The sequence below is a fragment of the Balearica regulorum genome, chromosome 14 (assembly GCF_011004875.1).
Source record: "Balearica regulorum gibbericeps isolate bBalReg1 chromosome 14, bBalReg1.pri, whole genome shotgun sequence".
Lineage (NCBI taxonomy): Eukaryota > Metazoa > Chordata > Aves > Gruiformes > Gruidae > Balearica > Balearica regulorum.
The window spans coordinates 20459587-20479127 of record NC_046197.1 but is presented as its reverse complement, the minus strand read 5'-3'; the positions used below and the strand labels follow the sequence as shown (position 1 = coordinate 20479127).

General features: G+C 54.8%; 1 protein-coding gene across 9 annotated transcripts in view; it reads right to left on the bottom strand.

The window, feature by feature from the left end:
- Positions 1–19541, bottom strand: part of ARHGAP26 (Rho GTPase activating protein 26) — a 152360-nt gene that overhangs the window by 53168 nt on the left and 79651 nt on the right. For all 9 annotated transcript variants that reach the window (XM_075766784.1, XM_075766776.1, XM_075766779.1 and 6 more), the window contains 3 exons: positions 14336–14423; positions 13151–13209; positions 12128–12233 (listed from right to left, as the gene is read on the bottom strand). In XM_075766784.1, coding sequence (XP_075622899.1) covers positions 12128–12233; positions 13151–13209; positions 14336–14423 — 253 coding nt within the window. The remainder of the gene's footprint in view (positions 1–12127; positions 12234–13150; positions 13210–14335; positions 14424–19541) is intronic.

Sequence of the window (19541 nt, the reverse complement as noted above, 5' to 3'; positions counted from 1 at the left end):
GCACACACAATTGGTGGCATTTATCAGGTAAAATCTAATGACTTCTGGGAAATGTTCCTGGGTGCGTTCAAGTCATCCCTGCACATTACTGAGTTTAATTGGGCTGCAGCTGATGAGCGTGTGGGCGGAGAGCGGGGCGAGAAGCTTCACCCCTCTGTGCGGGGCCAGAGGAGCTGTACCCCGGAGAGTGGCCCTGCGGCTCCTGGGGATTGCTCGCTCCTCGCCCAAACCCACCGCGGGTTACCCACCCCGGCAGCCCCGGGCTCGGGAACGCCGTCCGAGGGCTGGGAGCGCAGCCGGGGTTTTATCGCAGGGGCACTGCAGAACACTGTGCTGCGAGGCAGAGGTGTGAAACCCGGCTGTGCGCGGCCACCGCCTTCTGCTCGGAGGGAAACCTGAATGGTGCTGGTGTCCGCGCCATCCCTGGTACCCAAACCCAGAGAAGCCCAATACCGAGTTTGGTGAAAAGCAAACTTGGGTCAGAAAAGAAACAGCTTGAGTTTTAAAACAACACGAATAACAATAATCATGAAAATGTTTTCCAGTTACTAAAAGGAGATTTTTTTTAAAAAACCAAAGCTCCCCTCCTGCGCTATCAGAAACAGAGGAGACTGGAAATAGAAATTCTTCAAGTGCCGTTGTAAAGACAAGTGCCACCCATTGCTCCCAGCAAGAGAACCAAGAAGGCTGTGGCACATTAAAAAGGAATTACACCTGCAGCACTAACCGCTGGCGTCCCAGGCAGCTAAATCGGTCAGTCGCACGTTTGAATAACCGTTCCCAAATGGTCCCTGTGCACGGGAGGAGGTGACGGGGACATCGATTCGCGCTGGGCTCGGGCAGACAGCCGCGCCGCCGTGAAGAGCAATGCGGAGCGGAGAACCGGGGAGCAGGATCAGCTCCACTTCATCTCCCGAGCCGGGGCACACACGCACAGAAACTAAACACAAATTGCATAACCGTGATTTATCCTGTCGTGTTTATTAAGGCTCTGGATGTGCCTGTGCTCTTCTGGGCTGCTCTTGGATGAGGGGAGCTCTGCAAGGGCCAGAGCAGCCTGGAGCCGCAGGAGGACGAGCTCGCTGGGCTTGCTCAGCCGCCACGTGGTCACTGCATGTTCTCAGCACGCAGGAACAGGGACGGCAGCACGGGCAAAACACCACCGCGCGCAGCCCAAGCCTTCCCAGGCTGCAGAGCCTCAGCACCGCAGCTTCGGCACCGCCGCTCGAGCGGGGAGAGCCAAGTACTGAGGAATGCAGATGGAGGCCAGCGGATCCGAAAGGAGGACAGATCATCGAGGAAATACAAAACCTCCCAGTGAAGACAAGGAGAAACTTTCTGAAAGGAGTTGACAAAACCGTCAGGCGCAACATCGAGAATTAAAGGGGTTTTTGACAAGCAGCCGCATTGCTCTCGGGCTTCCCTGCTCAGCTGGGACAAACATGCGCCTGCACTGTTCCTGGGCGGCTTGACTTGCTCCAGCAAGACTCTCCTTTTCTCTCGGGTGAATCTGGCCACAGCTGGATGCTTGGGTTTACTCCCAGGGATAAAAAAACCCCCACGCTCATATCACACTGAACAGATGCAGAGGCCAAATGTGAAGTTCAGTATCGGTAACTCTAATCAGTGTGAATACCATACGTGCTGTGACTTGCACGGAAAACACATGTGGTGCTGCTGCGCTCCTCTGGTTCAGGCTATCCAGACCAAGTCGCCGCGGTTTCCAAAGCCATCCTCTCTGGCTTTGGAGCTTGATGCCAGACCTCGGGGGGATGCGCTGACAGGGGGAACCTGAACCTGCTCACCATCCCTCAGCCCACGGCTGCGGTCGGGGTGAGCGGCACGGGCCGGCACGTTCCCCACGCCCCGGCACAGTGTCGGCAGCACCATGGGTTTCCACTGACGCCCCGGTGAAAGCCATGGTCACAGCCATGAGCTGATGTTAAAATGTCACCATGGTTTCCACCTGCAGAAATGCAGCCAGCCAAAGGGGACCTCACCCTCAAACGTCCCCCGCGGACGGAGCTGGAACAGGGGCTGCCAAGGCTGCCAACGCTGTTCCCCGTGCCGCTACCACCCTGCAACGGCGATGCCCTGTTTGTTTGAGACCAGCACCCTTCCCGCAGCCCATGGGACACGCTGGGCACCGCAGAGGATCTGCCACCCTTCCCTGCACGGGCCAAACCCCAGCGCCACGCCAGTGAACTTCATGTTCACAGCATGCAACCAAGAGGCAACACCAGTGAATGCAATTCCCATAGCCCACACCCCAAACCCCCAGCCTTGTGCTTCTTCCCTTAATTTTGGCCGTATGTGTGCAAGCACAGCATTCAGTTACAACTTCAGTCTGCTGCACTCAATTACATCTTTCCTCTTTACAACAATAATAATAATAGTTCTTTTACCCACTAGCGACAGCCCCGGCAGCTCGTGCTGCAGCGGAGCTTTGGCTGGCTCCGGGCTGTACCTGCAGCCCCACGAGAGCCGTCCCGTGCACGAGCACCACCGGCCCCGCTGCCCCCAGCAAAGCCCCCGCTGCGCAGGTGGGTTTTCCTCCAAAACCAGAAATTGCTGATGTTTTCCCACTGATATAAGAAAATCTATATAGCCGGCGGGGCAATAAAAGCCTGAAAGAGCAAGTACGCGTTAACGAGAAATCCTTTGAAAGATCTGCCGCGATGGCAAGCGACGTGCCGAAGCCTACCTGACAGATGGAAAACAGCCAAAGCAAACGGGCTTCCAGAAGCCTCCCAGCAAGAACAGGCAGCGGTTTCAGCAAGTGCAGCTGCCCCGGCTCTGCAGCGCGACGGGCGCCGTCCCTCGGGGAGCCACGGGAAACAGTTCACAGCCCAGAGCCAGGTCGCCGGGTAAGGAGCAGAACTTACCCTCCCGTACACCCGTACAGTCACGCAAGTGCATCGGCCACAGGGAAGAGCAACAAAGCAGGGGGTTTTTTTGACTTTTTTTCTTCCACCTGAGGGGTATTTTGGAGCACATTCACTTCACAAATGCAAGATTACTGCCCTTCCCTGCAAAACACTGAATTCCTAAAAAAATCCTTACATGGAAAGAAAGCGAAGACAGAAATAACCAGCTTTGTAGAATAAATTAAAGTCCTGGTTACAAAAGCAGGAAAAACGCCTGTTCCATCCTTGCCGGTGGAACAAGGCGTTGCCCAACAATTTAATTTAAAACATAATCCCCCCAGGTTTCGTGCGCCCCGTCACACACGCGTGGGCAGACCCGCTTCAGCCCACCGTGCCCTTCCCACTCTTCCTGGCAGCAGGTAACGTCCAACTGCCACAAACTTCCATGGAACTACGTTAGAAGAGTACAGTGACTATTGAATTTAATAACATAACAGCCTGCTAATGCTCACAGCGGGGCACCCGTGCAGCCGATGGACGGACCCTCCTGCCACCTCCCTCTGCGGGGTGACTTTGATTAAGGGAGCAGGAGCCAAGAAACACGTTTCCACATACATTTGTACGTACACGCATACATAAAGCCCGTGGAAAGCAGGACTGGCTCCCTCAGCTCAGCCCTGGTCCGCCTGGCGTCACCACCAAGCCAGAGAATGTCCTACGCAAACCAGCTCCTTTCCCCCGTGGGCGCCAGCATCGCCCGGGTTTTCCAGCACGGAGGCTGTGATTGCACTCGGGTTTTCTCCGCCAGCGGCTCCTGGAGCCTCCCGGCCCCGCCGGCCCCAACCGGTGGCTTTCAGACCCTCTGCCCCACGCTCCTCCACGTGCACCTTCCACACGCAACAGCAGGTGTTCTGAAAAATACCTGCTTCTCAGTTTGAATGTAGTTAAAAACTGTAGTTACAAAAAGGCTAGAGCTGACTAGACGTGCGGTTTAGTCACTTGAAGATGGACAGAGGAGACACGTCCGGCTTGGGCTGGGGATCGCTCCCGCATCCTGCGGAAAACCGCAGCTCAAAGACATCTCGGCGCTTGTGATTTTTGTTCTCCTTTCTTCTGTGGAAAAAGGATTTGACTAAAATCTATATAATTGAATTTGGTTTAGTACCGGGTCTGTTCAGCATAAGCGCAATCTAGAGAAGCTCTCATTAAAGTGTCTAAAAGTCCCACTCTGTCTGCGGGGATGGAGCAGACACCACCAGGGAGAGATGCCAGTTATTTATTGGAAATCTTTTGCTCACTCTAGATTCAATCTGTTTCTGTACATAGTTTCAGTTTCACTGTGATAAACGATTAAAAAGAATCCAGATAATTAGGTGCTATCAACAACCTCCATCCAACAACGTAAAGTTCAATCGCAAGCCCACAAGAATTCACTCCTGGGTAACACAAAACGCGCAGCGATCCCGGCTGTCCGGCGGGAGCTCGGCAGAGATGTTCAACCACAGAAATTCCACAGCAAACCCAGCCTACGCCGCGATACATGCTACTAACCCATTGGTCCTGCCAGCGTGGGTGATGTAAGCTTTAACCTAATTTAAGACACCCGTTAGCATATCTAGAGATGACTCTTATGCATGATGAAGACACAAGAGTGGTGAAGAATCTGATAAGAGATGCTGCCATCTCTGAAGTGCATGCCTCTACAGCTAAAAACTGGGGAGCCTTCAGAAAATATAAGGACCTTTTGGAGAAGCATGAAAGAAATAGCTACCAGAAAATGCAAACAGCTCATCTACTGACAATCCAGGCTGAGGAGGTGAAAAGTTCATTTGCAGAAGTAGAACAAAACCTTTTGCTAATTTACACGTTACAGGAAGCCAAGCCCACAGAACACAGCAAACACCTACAGACTTTTTGTGTGCGTGTTTTGTTTTTTTAAATTCTGCAGAATCTCATATTAAAAACAAAAGCAGAAGAGTAAGAGGGAGCCAGAGCTTGCAAGGCGGAGGGCATGCACCCAGCCTCGTGCTCTGCACAGCGTGCCCGGCGTTCCCGGGGCCGCATCCTGCACAGCACAACCCCATCAACACCGTGCCCCCACCAGTCCCTGCTAAACCCGGAGCGGTCTCTGCTTTGCGGAGAGCATCACCAGCTCCTCCAGGAAAGGGCAGGGGGAAACCCAAGGTGTTGCTGCTGCCCCGCGAGGCTTTGACACCTCCGGCTCAGAAGCGTGAACGGTTCCGAAGGAGCCGCTGCGTCACGCCAGAGCGGTCCTTGAGCACGGGCTGCCTCCCGCAGAAGGGCTTCAGCGGTGGGAAAGGATCTCCCTCACCGCAAGTCCTGAGCAGAGAAAATAGCAGGAAAACAAGGGAACGCATTCACGACGTCATCGTTACCCCAGCTGCTAATTGCAAACGCAGCTTGGGAGCGCGCTCGCTGTGCTGCTGCTGCTGCGTACCTGGCGGCAGGCACTCCGAAGCCCAGCAGGAGCAAGGAGCCAATCTGCTGGCACATTATCAATAATCCAGTGGATTATCTTGTGGTAGCAGAACAAAAACGGATGCAGGTCCTTTGCAACCAGATCAAGACCATGTAAGAGACCGCCTGCGACAGACGGGCAGGTCTGAGCACCCACTGACCAGTCCAAGCGCTGCCTCTGCGGGATCTGAACACGCACAGGATTTCTGCGGGGAGGCAGGAGAAGGCGCAGGGCAGGCTCCTTCCTCTCTGCAAAGCTCCCTGGTTGAAAAAAACTAACCCCCAACAAGCTATGCTAAAGGTAAAATTATCTTCAGGAGCCCAATGCAGAAACTAAGAGAACAAGGGAGACGTTAGGCCGAACATGCAGACTTCATTAATGCTGGGAAGGCGTGTGAGCGCGGGGGAGCCGAGGGGCAGCGCAGCCCCCACCGGCGGCTCTGCCAGAGCCCTGCAGACCTCCGCGGCTTTGTCTTCCCACAGAGCTACAGGTGGTTCCAGTTAAACGCCGTAATTAAATTAGCCAGGCAAGATGAGCGCGCTAAGATTTCAAACTAATCTGCAGAGCGATCGCTCATCCACCGCCTGTCTCCCACGTTAAAAATACCCCAGAACCTGCCCAGAGCCCGATGCGATGGAGGAGGGAGACTGGGAGGACGCCGCACTGCGCTCCGGGAGCCAGGTCGGGTCCCCGGCACGGCGTGCTGCCGCAGCGTTACCTTCCCCTTCACCCGCCCTCCCAGGCTGCTCCTTCCGACCCCCTTCTCCTGCCTTGTGCAGCGAGCCCGCTGCAGTGCTGCTGCCGCGGTTGGCTTTTCCCGTGCAGGGAGAAAAATAAACAGACAACCGGCTGTACTTGCTGATCATGTCAAAGCATTAAAACAAAACAGAGTTTTATTGATTTGAGTGGGATTGGCTCCAATTGGGAAGAGGATGATTTGAAATAGTTGCTTAGAACTGTATTTTCAAAATGAAGGATGTTCTTGTTTTGTTTTAGCGTGATCAGCCTAAACTTTCCTTCTCCCTTACCGTACGCTGGTTCACATCTTTTGCCCTGCCCGCCTAGGGTACGTATAGGCAACGCTCGCGCCCGGCAGGACCGATGCGGATACACACCTCCACGCGCACCGGCAGCGACGGCCCTGGCAGCACCGTCGGTCGCTTGCCACCACGGGGGGGATGAAGCTCCGGGGAGCTGCGGCCGGGCTGGGCTCACACCCCACAGCATCCCCTCTCTGCTGCTCCCTGAAACCGCCCGTACCAGCTGTCCCAAGACAGTGCACTGGGTTAGGTGGGACTGAGGATGCCTCGGCACAGCAGCTCTGGGGATGCCCGGCAGCACCGGCACTGGCTCCGGCACCGGCTCTGGCACGGGACTGCCTCCAGCACAGCACAGAGGCACAGTGCTCACCCGGCTGCAGACCCTGGCAGCACCCATCACCCATCCCAGCTCCCCAGGGGCGAGGACCTGATGCTCCAAACCAAGACACAAGGCAGAGAAACAAAACAAGAGAAAAAGGAACAAAAGGAAAGAGCAGGACAAAAAGCAAGAGCCAGACCCAGGACAGACGAGCCCCGGGCAGGATTCTCCCAGCTCCTGCAAGGCAGAGCGTGCCTACGGGGAATCACCTCTCGTGTGACGTGCCTTGTGCTACCCACGGGAGCACCCGCATCCTTTGGGTCACTCGAACTGCCGGGACTTCACCCGGGACCCAGCAGTGCTGTGATCAAAAGGGATCAGAAATAGGCACCAGGCAAAAAAATGGCATTTCTGAAGCGCGGGGAGCAGGCAGCTGCGTGGGAGGATCGCCGCCTGGCCTGGCCACACGAGGTCAGGGAACTCGCTCGCTATTTTCTTTTGGCAGCCAAATCAGGCGAGGAGCATATGAGAGAAATGCATCTCAGAGGCCTCAGCGGCTAGTGGAAATTTCCAGAACATCCTGGACAAGAGTGACTTACTGGAAGTAATACATAAATCAAGCAAATGAATAGTTAGCAGACAGCAGCATAAACAGCTGCCACGGGGATGAAATCAGACCTGCTGTGCCAAGAGGCGTCAGCCTCCTCGCCGGCTGCACCTTCGGGGGGAAACGGGGAAAACAGCCCACGGAAAAGCACATTTCTGGGGAAGCAGCCGCCCCGAGTCCTGCCCAGGTGCCGCGGTGGGTTTCCTGAAGCCCCAGGCACCGAGCACACCACGGCGAGCGGCGCGCCGCTGCTGGGGACCCCGGCTCCGGCGGGGCTCTGCACGGGCAGCACAGCCTGGGGAGCACGGCACAGGGCTGCCAAGGACGGGACTGCTCCACGCGGAGGAAAACAAGCGCCGGGTTGTATTTTTAGGCAGAAGACCTAGAGGATTTTTTTCTTCTCCTTTGCCAACAATCCCTCGTTCAGCGGAGAGCCCTCCAAAACGCGCTTCGCTCCCCGTCCAGCCCCTGCCCCATCCCGCCGACGGGCTGTAGCAGAGGGTGGGTTTTGCTGGATCTCTGGGCCGTGGCCGATAGCAGCCGCCCTGCAGAGCCCATGGAAACCATCCACACTGATAAGTGGAAAACAATTTGTGCTAGAGATAGCAATCACTATCATGTTGGTTAAAACACGTAAACTAGAAAACACCACCGCAGCAAAAACAAAGGGAACTAGTCACTGCTGGCCAGGCCGCAGCTGTGAATGATTGAAGATAATTAATTCTGCTAAATACACGTACACACATTTCTTCTGCAGCCTCCTTAATTGGTTTGACCTTTTGCCAGGAGAGGAGCGGACGCGCAGACAGGGGCAGCCCTGCTCCTCCTCGGGCCGGGGGATGCACGCAGCGGCAGCAGCGGGGCAGGGAGCGATGCAGAGCTGCGGGAGGGTCTCGGGAGCCCCGTGAAGGGTGCACAAGCGCCGCACCAGCTGTACTGGTGAACCTGGATCTCACTGCTACAAGAACAAAGCAAAGCTCAGGTGTCAAATTATGCCCATGCCAAAAAAATAATTCCTAGATCCTTGAAACACAATCAGCGCGAAATCCTCCTGCTCTGCACCTCCAAAGCATTTATTCCTTGATGAGAAAGTACATTAAAAAAGAAGAAAAACACAGGGATGATATCACAGCTCACTAACAAAAATGGCAATTTTCTGCAAGCAGCTCCACTCCCGGCAGCACCATCGGCGCAGCCACCCGCAAGCTCGGCAGCACCGCGCGCCTCCACTTCGCTTTGACCTGCTTTAACTTAACTTGGCAGAAAAAAAACCCCAAACTGATTTAATCGGATCTGGCACATTCTGTTGACAAAAAAGCATTTGAAACTACACTGTAGCCATTCTTGGAGAGAGGTGCTGGGCCAAAAGGAGATATCTGCAGCAATACAACGCAGAAGCACGTGAGCAGGAGCGTGTTGCTAGGTGATGCGCTGTGGGACAGCCCGCTGCACCCAAGGTGCTCTGCAGCACCGAGGAAGGGTTGTTTTCCTTCTTTCCCAACTAGAAACAGTGGAGGAAAAATCCCAGAATAAAAAGAAAAAAACCCTGAAGATGGTGGGAGCAGTCCCATGCCGTGCAGAGCTCGAGCCTGCTGCCCCGTCGGGCCCAGGGAAGGCTCAGCACAAAGTGCTAAAAAACGATGCTGGAAAAGGCGTTTGGGAGAGCGGGGAGCACGCGGCGGCGAGGGGCTGTGTCACTGCCGCGCGTTCGGGTACCACGCACTCGCACCCAGCTCGCCACGTCTCCTGGCATCAGTTCTTCCTGTAGCTTGTTAAAAGGTGTATTCCTTATTTTTAAAGCAGGGGATGAGGAGCACTCTCAGCAGCCATCCCCCGCAAACACCAAAAGCTCCCAGGATTAACAGGCTGATGAAGCAATAGTGACCGGTAACTAAAACAGCTACAAGAAGGAGAAGATACGGGCCGGGTTTGCATTTCAGTTCTTTGAAAGCCATGGGCTATTCTGGCCTGAGACAAGAGAAACCAGGCGATTGTTAAGATCATCCAGAGTCTCACTAACGTCAGCTGCTGCATCCCCAGACATGCCTGTTGGCAGGGCCAGCAGATGCAGGCACGGGGTGCACTGGGACAGTCCGGACTGCGGGTGTTGAAGCTCTCCTGCAGAGATTCCCCTTGGAAAAACATCAGAACAAAGGGATCTCCTCTCTTTCAGGAACAGTAAATCACAGCTGGGTTTATCACAGGAATCCTGACAGCGTGAACATGTCCCAGGAAGGAAAATTAAAGGTTTCACCTACTCATGGGGCAAAGAATAACATCATAATAGCAAGTTTCACTGGAACCAGGGACTGTAGAGCAGAGGAGGAAATTTGCAGCATTATGTTCCTGATGAAGGAGCACGGACAGGGATTGCTCATGCTCTGTTTTTCAGTGAATAATTGCCCGGACACCTGAACATGAGACAGGAGGCAGCGCATATAGGCTTAGGGATACAGCAAGATGCAGAAATCAACTTCATTTTCTATTTATAGGCTCCTCTCCATCCACCCTGCCTGTGCCTGTCCCCGGGACCTGTCCTCCCCCCGCCTCCAGCTCCTCGCTCCCTTCCCGCGCAGGGGGAGCAGCAGTGCTTCCCTCCGCGGGGGCACGAGCCCCTCTCGCCTGTGCAGGGGAAACCCACGACATTTCCCTGCTGTGCAGAGGGAAGGGCACTGCTCAGCCACCTCAGAGGCGCTTATCCCAGCTGATATTTGTGTTAATAATTGCCATTTTTTAATGTACCAGGTGTATTAGGGCGGTTTTATTACTGTTCCTAACGGCAGCCCTGCGCCACACGAGGAGCCCCGTGTCCCTTTTCACTAAGCAACAGTAAACACACAAACCAAAAGAACAGGGGATGTAAGACAACGTGGGACAGACTCTCTTTCTCTATTTGATACAGACTGACTTCTGCTTTTAGTGTAAGAGATCTCCACAGTAATACTGTAAGAAATATTTTTTAGCTCATCTGATAAAAATGCAAATCTTGATTATTCATACATTACTTAAAATAAAATAAAAAAGCCCCAGAAACGGATGAGGCAATCCCCTCATGAATCCGAGAAGCGCAGCCCAGCGTGGCGGGGCCAGGAAGGGGCCCTTCGGTGCTGGCGTTAGCTCGGGACACTCTGCTCTCCGCTCCTCTGGCCAGCGACGGGGCAGCACCCAAAGCCCCGCCGGTCCCAGCCCCAGGGCATCCCCCTTCCCCACGCAGGTCGCCCGGGGCAGCCAGACCCCTGTCCCCTCCGCCACACTCTCCCTCCCTCCAAACATCTGCAGCTGTGAAGCTTTATCTGCACCACAACATCTTTAATCCAGCTTTACGGTACCACTGCCGCAACCGGTGCGCTGCCAAGAGCCGCAGCAACGCGTCCCGCAGCAGGCCGCCCTCCTGCTGCTCCTGCACCAAGGGCCTCCTTGCCGGGCGGCCCCGCGGCACGAGGCAGGGCAGCCGCCGTGCAGGGGCTGCAGGACGGACACGGGAGGGATGCCGGAGGGCCCGTGCCCGGGGCTGGCTGCTCCCCTGGCCCCGCAGCCCGGGATCCCCCGGGAACAGCACCGGCTCCGGGGCCAGGACAGCTTCTGCAGGGCGGCCAGCTCCGCAGAGCAGGCTCTCGCTCCTCGGCTTCCTGCCTTTCTCTCAGACAATTTTTTTCCCATTAAATAACCACTATGAGCTGTTTCTCTTCCTAATATAGTGCACACCACTACGCTCATTGTTCGTTTGTGTTTTGTTTTAGTTCCTTCCCCACTAAAGCAGCATGAACCCCATTGTATTACCTGCCTCCCTCTCCACGTCTCCCACTCAAACACCACCAGGTTTTCCTTTAAATGAAAAGCACTTAAGCAGTTAGGAGATTCCTTGCACATATTTGGCCAATGGGAGGACCTGGAACCGCCTGGCCCTTGGCTTGAGCCTGTAAATGCAAAAGGTTTTGAAACCAAGATCTAAACCAGCTCTTTGGTTTTTAACAGCCTTGCCGGGGAGTCCATGGAACAGATACAAACCCATGTCATAAGAAAGCATCTGGAGTAATTTTTAAGCCTATTTCAAGTATCATTTGATATTTTTTCTCTTAGATAACTTCAGGTTCTCCCAGACCTTCCAAACAGTTGTGCCGATTAACTCATTCCCCAGGTTTCCCAGCCCTGCCTCACCCTCCTGCAGCACCGGTGCGAACAGCGAGGGCAGGTACGATCCCACAGCCTTGAGGCTGGCACAAACACCTGATGATGCTTTCACTTCTAAAACACTAATCAAGGGTTCCCATGGTAACCTGCAGAAGCAGGAAGAAGATGGGAAATTATAGGTCAGCTCTATCACTGAAAGCAAAAAAAATTATTTGATTCCTTTGCCCTCGAAAAGTTTCAAGGTGACCTACAAGTATTGATTAATCAGGTTGTATAAAGACAGGAAAAAATGCTCCGGAGCAAAGAAATAGTTTTTAGTCCTTTAATACTAGGCTTGATCTGAAACCCAGAGAGGAGCTTAACCTCCGCTCTGCCTCCCGGATAGCCGAACCCCATTAGAAGCAACGCTGCGCTCCCAGTAGCGCATGGGTTCCTCCTGCCCCCCGGGGCCAGGCCACGGCCACGCACGGAGGGGACGGCAGGGACGCGGGTCAGCGGGAAAGCCCCCCTCCCTCCCGCTCCGCTCCGCCGCCAGCCCTCATCTCGCTCACACACGGGTTTCCAGTTACTCGCCAACCAGATATGACTCAACGCCGCGCACACACACAAGGAAACTTTTCTAGCACTATTAACTTTCAGAGGAAGTGGAAAAAGGAGAGAAAAACATATCAGTCATAAACGTACTTTGCCAAGTGGTTCATGAGCAAGTGCAGCATCTGCCTGTTTTTCTCCGGGAGCCGATGAACGAGGCTGTGGATCTCCGACACTCTCGACTCCTGATTCTCCAGTTCTGCGGTGGAAAGAAAAGATCATTCATCTCCACATCAGGGGGCTTATTACAGAAAGAGGCACGCAGGCCCAAACATTAACACCAACAGACATCCCCGGGACCCACGGCTCCCTCTCCCTACTCCACCCTGCAGATACTCCCCATGGCACTTTTCCTTTCTACCAACTCCAACCAGTTGTTTCCAAAAGGAGGAAACTAATGGGCTGAAACAGCGAGCTGAGAGCAGACGCCGGCCATGGGAAAAGGCAGCTGTGATCAGGGAAGGGGCCGGCTGGAGCCAGAGCGTTTCTCCCACTTCGGCAACGGGGAGCATCAGCACGTTCCCGTTCTACGCGTTCCCAGGCACCGTCAGGATGCGCTCAGCACGGCGCCTGGTGAGGTTTTAGCATCCAGTCCTCAACAGGCCGGCTGGGCCCGCAGGTGCCCCCACAGCCTAAGCAGGAGCCGTTCAAGGAGGCCACCAGCGACGAGGCCACGGACCACGTGAGCCCTCCTGACGCCTGGTCCCAGTGCAGGGCTGCCGAGGGAGGGCTACCTGCTCTCGTGCACAGCATCTTCCCATGGCAAAGGACAGCGGTGCAGACACCTGAACCGCAACCAATCTCATCAAAACACCATAGGTGGTGTTTGAACAACGGCCTCCCTCATTTCGACAGACGACGCTCAGAACAAGACAGAACGGCAGCAGCAGCCCCTGCCACCAGCCAGCTCTCCGCTCCCCCCGCACCATCTGCGTTTCCTTTTCATCTGGTGAAGTTCCAAACAACAACATGCCCCTCGACTCTCCATTCTTATTCTACTGTCCGGGACTTAAGAACGAGGAGGTCGGTGGGGAAGCAGGAGGGCAGAGGTTATGCTCAGTCACTGCAAATGACGCTCCTCTTTCAGGCCGGTGCCGTAAACATCAACAAACTCACTTGCTGCTTTGATGAAGCTCCTTTGAAACTGGTACATCATGAGCGGCCCCGGAAGCATTCTGGAAGATAAAAAGGTAACAGGCACAAAACACATCTGAGTAACACCATCCACAGAATCGCAGAAATACAGCTTTGCCCTTACCATAAAGTCAGCTCCATTTCTAAAAGTGCAGAATTAAGCAATGGCAACTCTAATTAATTCCCCCTATCAGAAGGAATAACATCTATTGAAGGACCTTCGATTTATTCTTTCTCCCTTCTCTGCACCACACTAAATTCATTTTTAATTTTAGCATTCCTTTAGCAACACAGAGTTTTGGTACATTAGTAAGCCTATGATTTCCAAGTAAGTTTAAAAATAAACTAAAAAGAGAAACAAGCCTCGTCATAAAACTTCAACAGTCACCGTTCCCATTAAATTCCCCATTCTGCGCTCCCGCTTCCATCCCTCCAGTGGACATCTTGGAGCTGCCGACATTCTTCATTGCTTTGCAAACAGTTCAAAGTCTGGAGCAAAGGTTGCCAATCATGCAAAATTATGTAGTGTTTTGTGATTTTCTAGGCTGAGATCCACCAAGCTAATTATACTCATCACCCTAATTGGATTTAGCCTCTCTCTTGCGCTCTCTCTCTCAAATAAACCCCAACGCACAGAGCAGTAACAGCAAGCCAGAAGCTGCAGTCACGACAGGTAGAAGCATGTTGTGGGTAACGAGACGCAGATTGCTGCCAACGAAGCAGCTCTTTGGGAAGATAACCCACGATGATAACGGCATCAGCTTGCAGACAGAAATCATTACCGCAGCGAAGCTCAGCACCCAGCTCTGAGAAAGCACTGCAGCCACGGCCCTTAGAGGAGCGCTGGGCTCCCCGTCATTAGGTGGAAGCCCATCGGGAAAAGCTTAGGAAAAAGCTTAAATCAAGGCAGGGTACAGAAGAATGCGGTTTTTAAATCACACATGTATGATACACGCATCTGTCAGAGAGCTCAATATGCTCCCCAAGTCCTACTCAAATCCGCTGGAGGGTCAAGGGAAAAGCCAGAATAAATTCTTGAAGAGCAGTTTCTTCTTCCTTTCTATTGAAGTGCTCTCACTGAGGATCTGCAATCACAGGCAGTAACCTCCCAGACCATCACTGAATCTGTCCTGAAGCCACACGACAGATGAGGCTTTTCTCCCTTACCTCAGGTAGGTTTTCAGTGCACTAGTAATGGTCTTTATCTCCCACTCTGCACAGATCTCTGTTTCTGTTTCAGTGGCTGTTTTGGGATCTAACGAAAAAGAAAAAATAGAAAAAAGTGAACCAAAGTGAAGGTAATACCAGCTCATACCAGCTCACCAGCTCAGCTGTGTGGGAAGACGGTCATGTCCCATTTTATTTGTAATTCCCCAGCCCGGTGACCACAAGCTGATCCCCACCAGGCACTTCTGCAGGGAAGCGGGGTTCATTACACGAGATGGGCCACACTCACTTGTATGGTCCGAGAAAAAGAAAAGAAAAACATTAATTATGAGCAATGAGATGGGCAGTTTGACTCAAAGCGTGACATCACACGGGACGCAGGAGCCCGTGGTGTTCAGCGACAGTGGTGACAGAGCAGGGCACAAACACGGCACGGACCCAGGCAAACGGAGACCCCCGGGACTCAGCAGAACTCCCAGCCCCAAGCGGGCTGCACGGCACTGCCACAGCCCAAACCAACGTGAGCAACGGCAGCAAGGGTGCACGGCCCCTGCGGAGGGTGGTGGGTGTCGGGCAGGCGGCAGGACAGGCAGGGTGGCGGAGGCAGGAGCCCTGCCCAGGTGTGGGGGGGACAGGAGGCGGCTTGTTCTCCTGCCCAAGGTGGGGAAGAGTCCCTGGAGCAGCCCGAACCGCTGTGGAGGGTAGAGGAAGGCAGATCCGCGCCCCCTCGGCTGCGTTTCCTTTGGACAGGCAGGAGGAAGAGGGGCTGCTGCACGGCGCTCCATGGCCAGGCTCCGGCACAGCCGGCCTCGGCACGTTACCCACCAGGCTGCCGGCTCCGGGGGGCCCTCGCTCAGCTCACCGCTCCAGGAACGCCCTCGCCAGCCCGACGCCACCATGGCTCCTGGGGCAGCCCTGGCGCGTGTCCATCCCGGCACTGCCCAAACCGGCACCCCAGGGCCTGCGGTGGGTCTGAGGGCAGTGAGGTGCCACCAGCTCAGTGCCATGCACAGGCTCAGCCCGCCCTTCCCGGCGATCGGCATCACCAAGCTCCTAGGAGAGCAGCTCTCCTGGCCGTGTTTCGTTGTGAGGGGCCCAGGACCGGCTCAGCACCTCTGCATCACACTGCTCTTCCAGCCGCCGGCACCGCTGCGTGGGAACCGGGCATCCACCCAGCCGCGATGCCAACGTGCCCAGAGGAAATCCAGTCCCGTGACTCGTAACTGCACGTGTGCCAGCCCCGTGCCCCGCCACCCTCTCAATGCTCGTGCCAAGAGGGTTCGGCACCCCGGCACCACCCCCCTTACCCCGCACCCCATCTCTGCCCAGGGATTCACGGCACCGGCTCGCAGATCCCATGGGAACCGCGGAGCTGCCCTCCTGCCCTCCGGTTTCCAGCTCTGCGCAGTGCGAGCATCTGGGGCCGGGGAGCCTCCGGAGCGCCTCTATTTTTGTCGTCAAATACTGCAGAATACTTTTCTCCATTTCCTTTCCTTTCCACATTTTTTCCCCTCCTATCTTTCCTTTTAAATATTCCTTTCAAGAAACCAGAAAAACGCGCAGCTGTCCTGGACGCTGTGAACAGGAGGCTCCGGACCAGCAGCCTGTTCCCTCCCAAGGCAGATGGGGACCAGCCGCCTGCAAACCCTGCTCGCAGGACTCCGCAGCGCTCTGCTTCTCCCTGCTTTCTGCAAACCACCAACCCAGGCCAGGAAACCAGACCTGCCTGCACAAAGTTTCGTAGTGAGATCGATAAGGCACTATTTTTACTGATTTCTGTGGAAACCCCTTAATGCTCTGACAATAAAAGAGCCCTCAGGAAGCAGCGACCGCTCCCTTCTTCAGCACCTCCACCCACACCGGGACCCGGCCGCCATGGGGGCTGGAGCCGAGCTGACCACGCCGGGGGGGCTCCTCGGTGACCGCTGCCATCTGTACACCCACCCCTTGCAGACACCAATGCAGATGACTTTTTTTTTTTTTTTTTTTTTAAATCTTGCTGACAATTGCAGCCAGTCAACTCAAAAGCCACCGTCAGATCGGCATTAAGTGGCCCGGCCGTGGATACCTCATGCACAGCGCCAAGGCACCGAGGACCAAGACGGCGACCGCTCCAGGCGAGAAGCGAGGAGCGCTGTGCCGGTCATGGCTGGGGAGGAGCAGGGCACGAACCTGCCCTGTCTGCAGGCGTGAGCAGGTTGTTTCTCTCCTGCTTGGATGCTGCTTCACGAACGCTCTTTGCTAACGCGGTCCTGGCACCTCTCAGCTGCTCCAGAGCCAAAGGCTGAGCAGGACCTGGAAACACAAGAGGGATCCTGCTCCCACCGAAATCCCTGGGAAACCTCTGTGGGGACCCCGGGAGACACGGCTGCGGGTCCTGTCAGTGACATGGACGTGCCCAGCGTCCCTGGAGAGCCGGAGCAGGCGCAGAGCGGCGCTCGCCGCGACCAAGGCCAAGCCTGACGCCAGATACAGCTGCCGCCGCCATCTGGTCCCACGGATTCAGCTCAGTGGGTGTTTGTCTTTTCACAGACATGTATAATGCGCTTTTGAATTTTAAAGCAATAGGTAAGCATAGTGTAATTTTAAAACTAATTAAAAGAATGCACTGAATAAGAGTTAGGCTTTCCCTTAGGGCAAAGGGTTTATTTTAATTAAAAAAAACCATCAAGAGGAGCATTTGAAAAAGTAAACATTTAAGAAATGTATATTCACACAAAGATCACATGTATCTCTCACAGCAATCACACAAATGAACACCGTCCTTCCTCGTCAGTGCCAAGGCAACTTCCTATTGCACTACCTTTTTAAGGAGGCAATTTTAATAGATTAAAGATAAGCTTGGCATAGTAAAAAAAAAAACCCAAACCCAAAAAACCCCACCCATTTTTAAAAAACCCTTTTTAATAGCAAGACCTTCGCTGAAGTTGAACAAACAACTCAAGCCTGGATGTCTTTTCAAAAGCTCATCCAGGAGTTTATAGGCATGAGTCATGAAACGCTAGGTGAAATTCTACAGTCGGTCTCATGAAAAGGCTGGGAGCAGATTATCTGCTCCCAGTTCCCCTTGACCTTCAAATTTATGACTCCGCAAAAAGTTAACTTTGTAGGTTGCAGATGGAGCATCTGCCTCCCCAGCTAGAGATGGCTGCAGCCAGCCCCACCGCGAACTTGTGTCTCGCACAAGGACACATTTCCACGTGCCCTGGCGTAACCGTGAAACACGGCCCACACAAGCCAAACGCAGAATTAACCCTGAAGGTGCTTATTGCTGCTAATGACTCATCGGAGGTCTCGCAGCAGATATGGGAAAGGCTGCAGTGAAAGGGCGAGGGAAAAAGGAGTGGAAAGTTAACTTCCCCAGGCCTTTTACTCCAGCAGAGGCTGAAAAAGCCCTTTCCTCCCCCCGTGACACTGCCGGCCGCCGCAGCATCACCCCGTTCCTGTTCCCCCGTTCGGCGTGGTCACAACTGCCGCAAGGACAGCGCTCCCCGGCTCTCCCGGGCTGCCACCACAGGGGTTATCACTTACGGCCTCACCCGGGGGATATTCGAGGAAAGAAAAGGGAGCTGCAGCACTCCAGATCTAAATCAAGAAGAAATCTGAACGTGTGTTTTTATGGCAGGATCTACGAAGAAATTCAGGGGCAGGAGGAATCCATTCCTACTCCCAAAAAATTAGCTTTGCTCGTTTGTTTTCCTCCTGGAGGCAAACAGCAGTGGCAGCGGAGGGGACGGGGGCCCCGTTCATCTCCGTGCGTTCATCCCCGCGCCACGGGGCTGGCCGCGGCACGGCAGCGCGGCGGGTGGGAGGGAAGCCCAGGCTGATCAGACACCCCCAAACCCACGGCTGTGATGGAACCGTGGCAGGACACCGGTGTGCCATGCCGGCGGGTGCTCCCCGAGGCAGCCATCCCTGCTGGCCACGGCTGCTGCCCAGCCCGTCCCGCACGGCCACCGCCCGAAGCCCTTTCTAAGGAACGTCTCCATCTGCTTCCTGGCGATGGAGAAACCTGCCGCCCCACCAGAGCTGGTTTCAGTTCCTCACCAATTCCTCCAGGCCAGGGGAACCGCCTGGGGCACCACCTCATCACCCGGCCGTAATTCTCACCCGCGCCTGGGCGGCTCCAGATATTTCCAAAACAGCCGTAGGGCACCTTATATCCCGCAGGGAGGGGCGGTGGGGAGCCTCACCCGCCAGCCCTGATGGCTCACCTCGGGAAGGAGCAAGAGCAGATCAGGTGCTCACGGCAGTGCCGAGTTTCAGCAGCGGATCTGCTGGCACCACCGCTGTCCTGTGCACACACACTTCCACAATAAACCCTTTCATGGCAGCTCTGACTGATAAAAGTTTGTTTATTTGTTGGGTTTTGTCCTCACGTTGATGGTGCCCGGTGACGGTGAAGGCTAGGGAAGGCAGCCTGCTCTGCCGCGGATGACCTGCCTCCCACGAGCCCCGGGGGGGGGCACACCTCCCCGCTTCACCCCGCTTTAGACAAAGACAAGTTGTTCTGCCCAAGCCCAAGACCTGCGCTGTCCCCGACCTGGCTGCTGCCCACAGCAAGCCTGCGCTCCACGGTCGGCCGAGCGCGGTGCCGACCTCCTGCAGAGACACCTCGTGCCAAAGGCCTTCCCAGCAGTGTCACCGACACCAGCCACCGCTCAGGGAAACCTGATCTTTTTGCCATTTCAACTGTATGTGACTCAGTAACGCTGCCCACATTCATTTCTAAATATAAGGGAAACCTGAAGTTGTAAGCACAATTTGGCTCCTCCATTGACGAGGGCTGGATCCGAACGAGCGTTCGAGCAGTGCCGCTACCGGCAGGAGGTCAGAGCCCCGAGGGCAGCCCAGAACAGAAGGGAGCTTGACAACGGACACGTTTCCGCTTGACACTGACACTACAGACAGCCTGAATGCTGGGATTGCTGAAGACGATTTAATCGCCTGCGATTCAGAGAAAGATACGGAGTCGCGGGTTAGCAAAGCGTCCCGGCGACCGACGGCATGGGAGATCCCCAAGGGAGTGCCATGTCCAGCATCCCCCCGGCACGCACTCGCCTCTGATGAGGCTTCCAGCTCCCACAACTAACGAAGATGTGCCGGAACAAAGAAAAACCACCGACGATATATCACCACATTAGGAGACACGAGGTCGACAGCTGAGTGGCTCCAGTCGCTGAGGAGATAATGGATGCTGGATGCC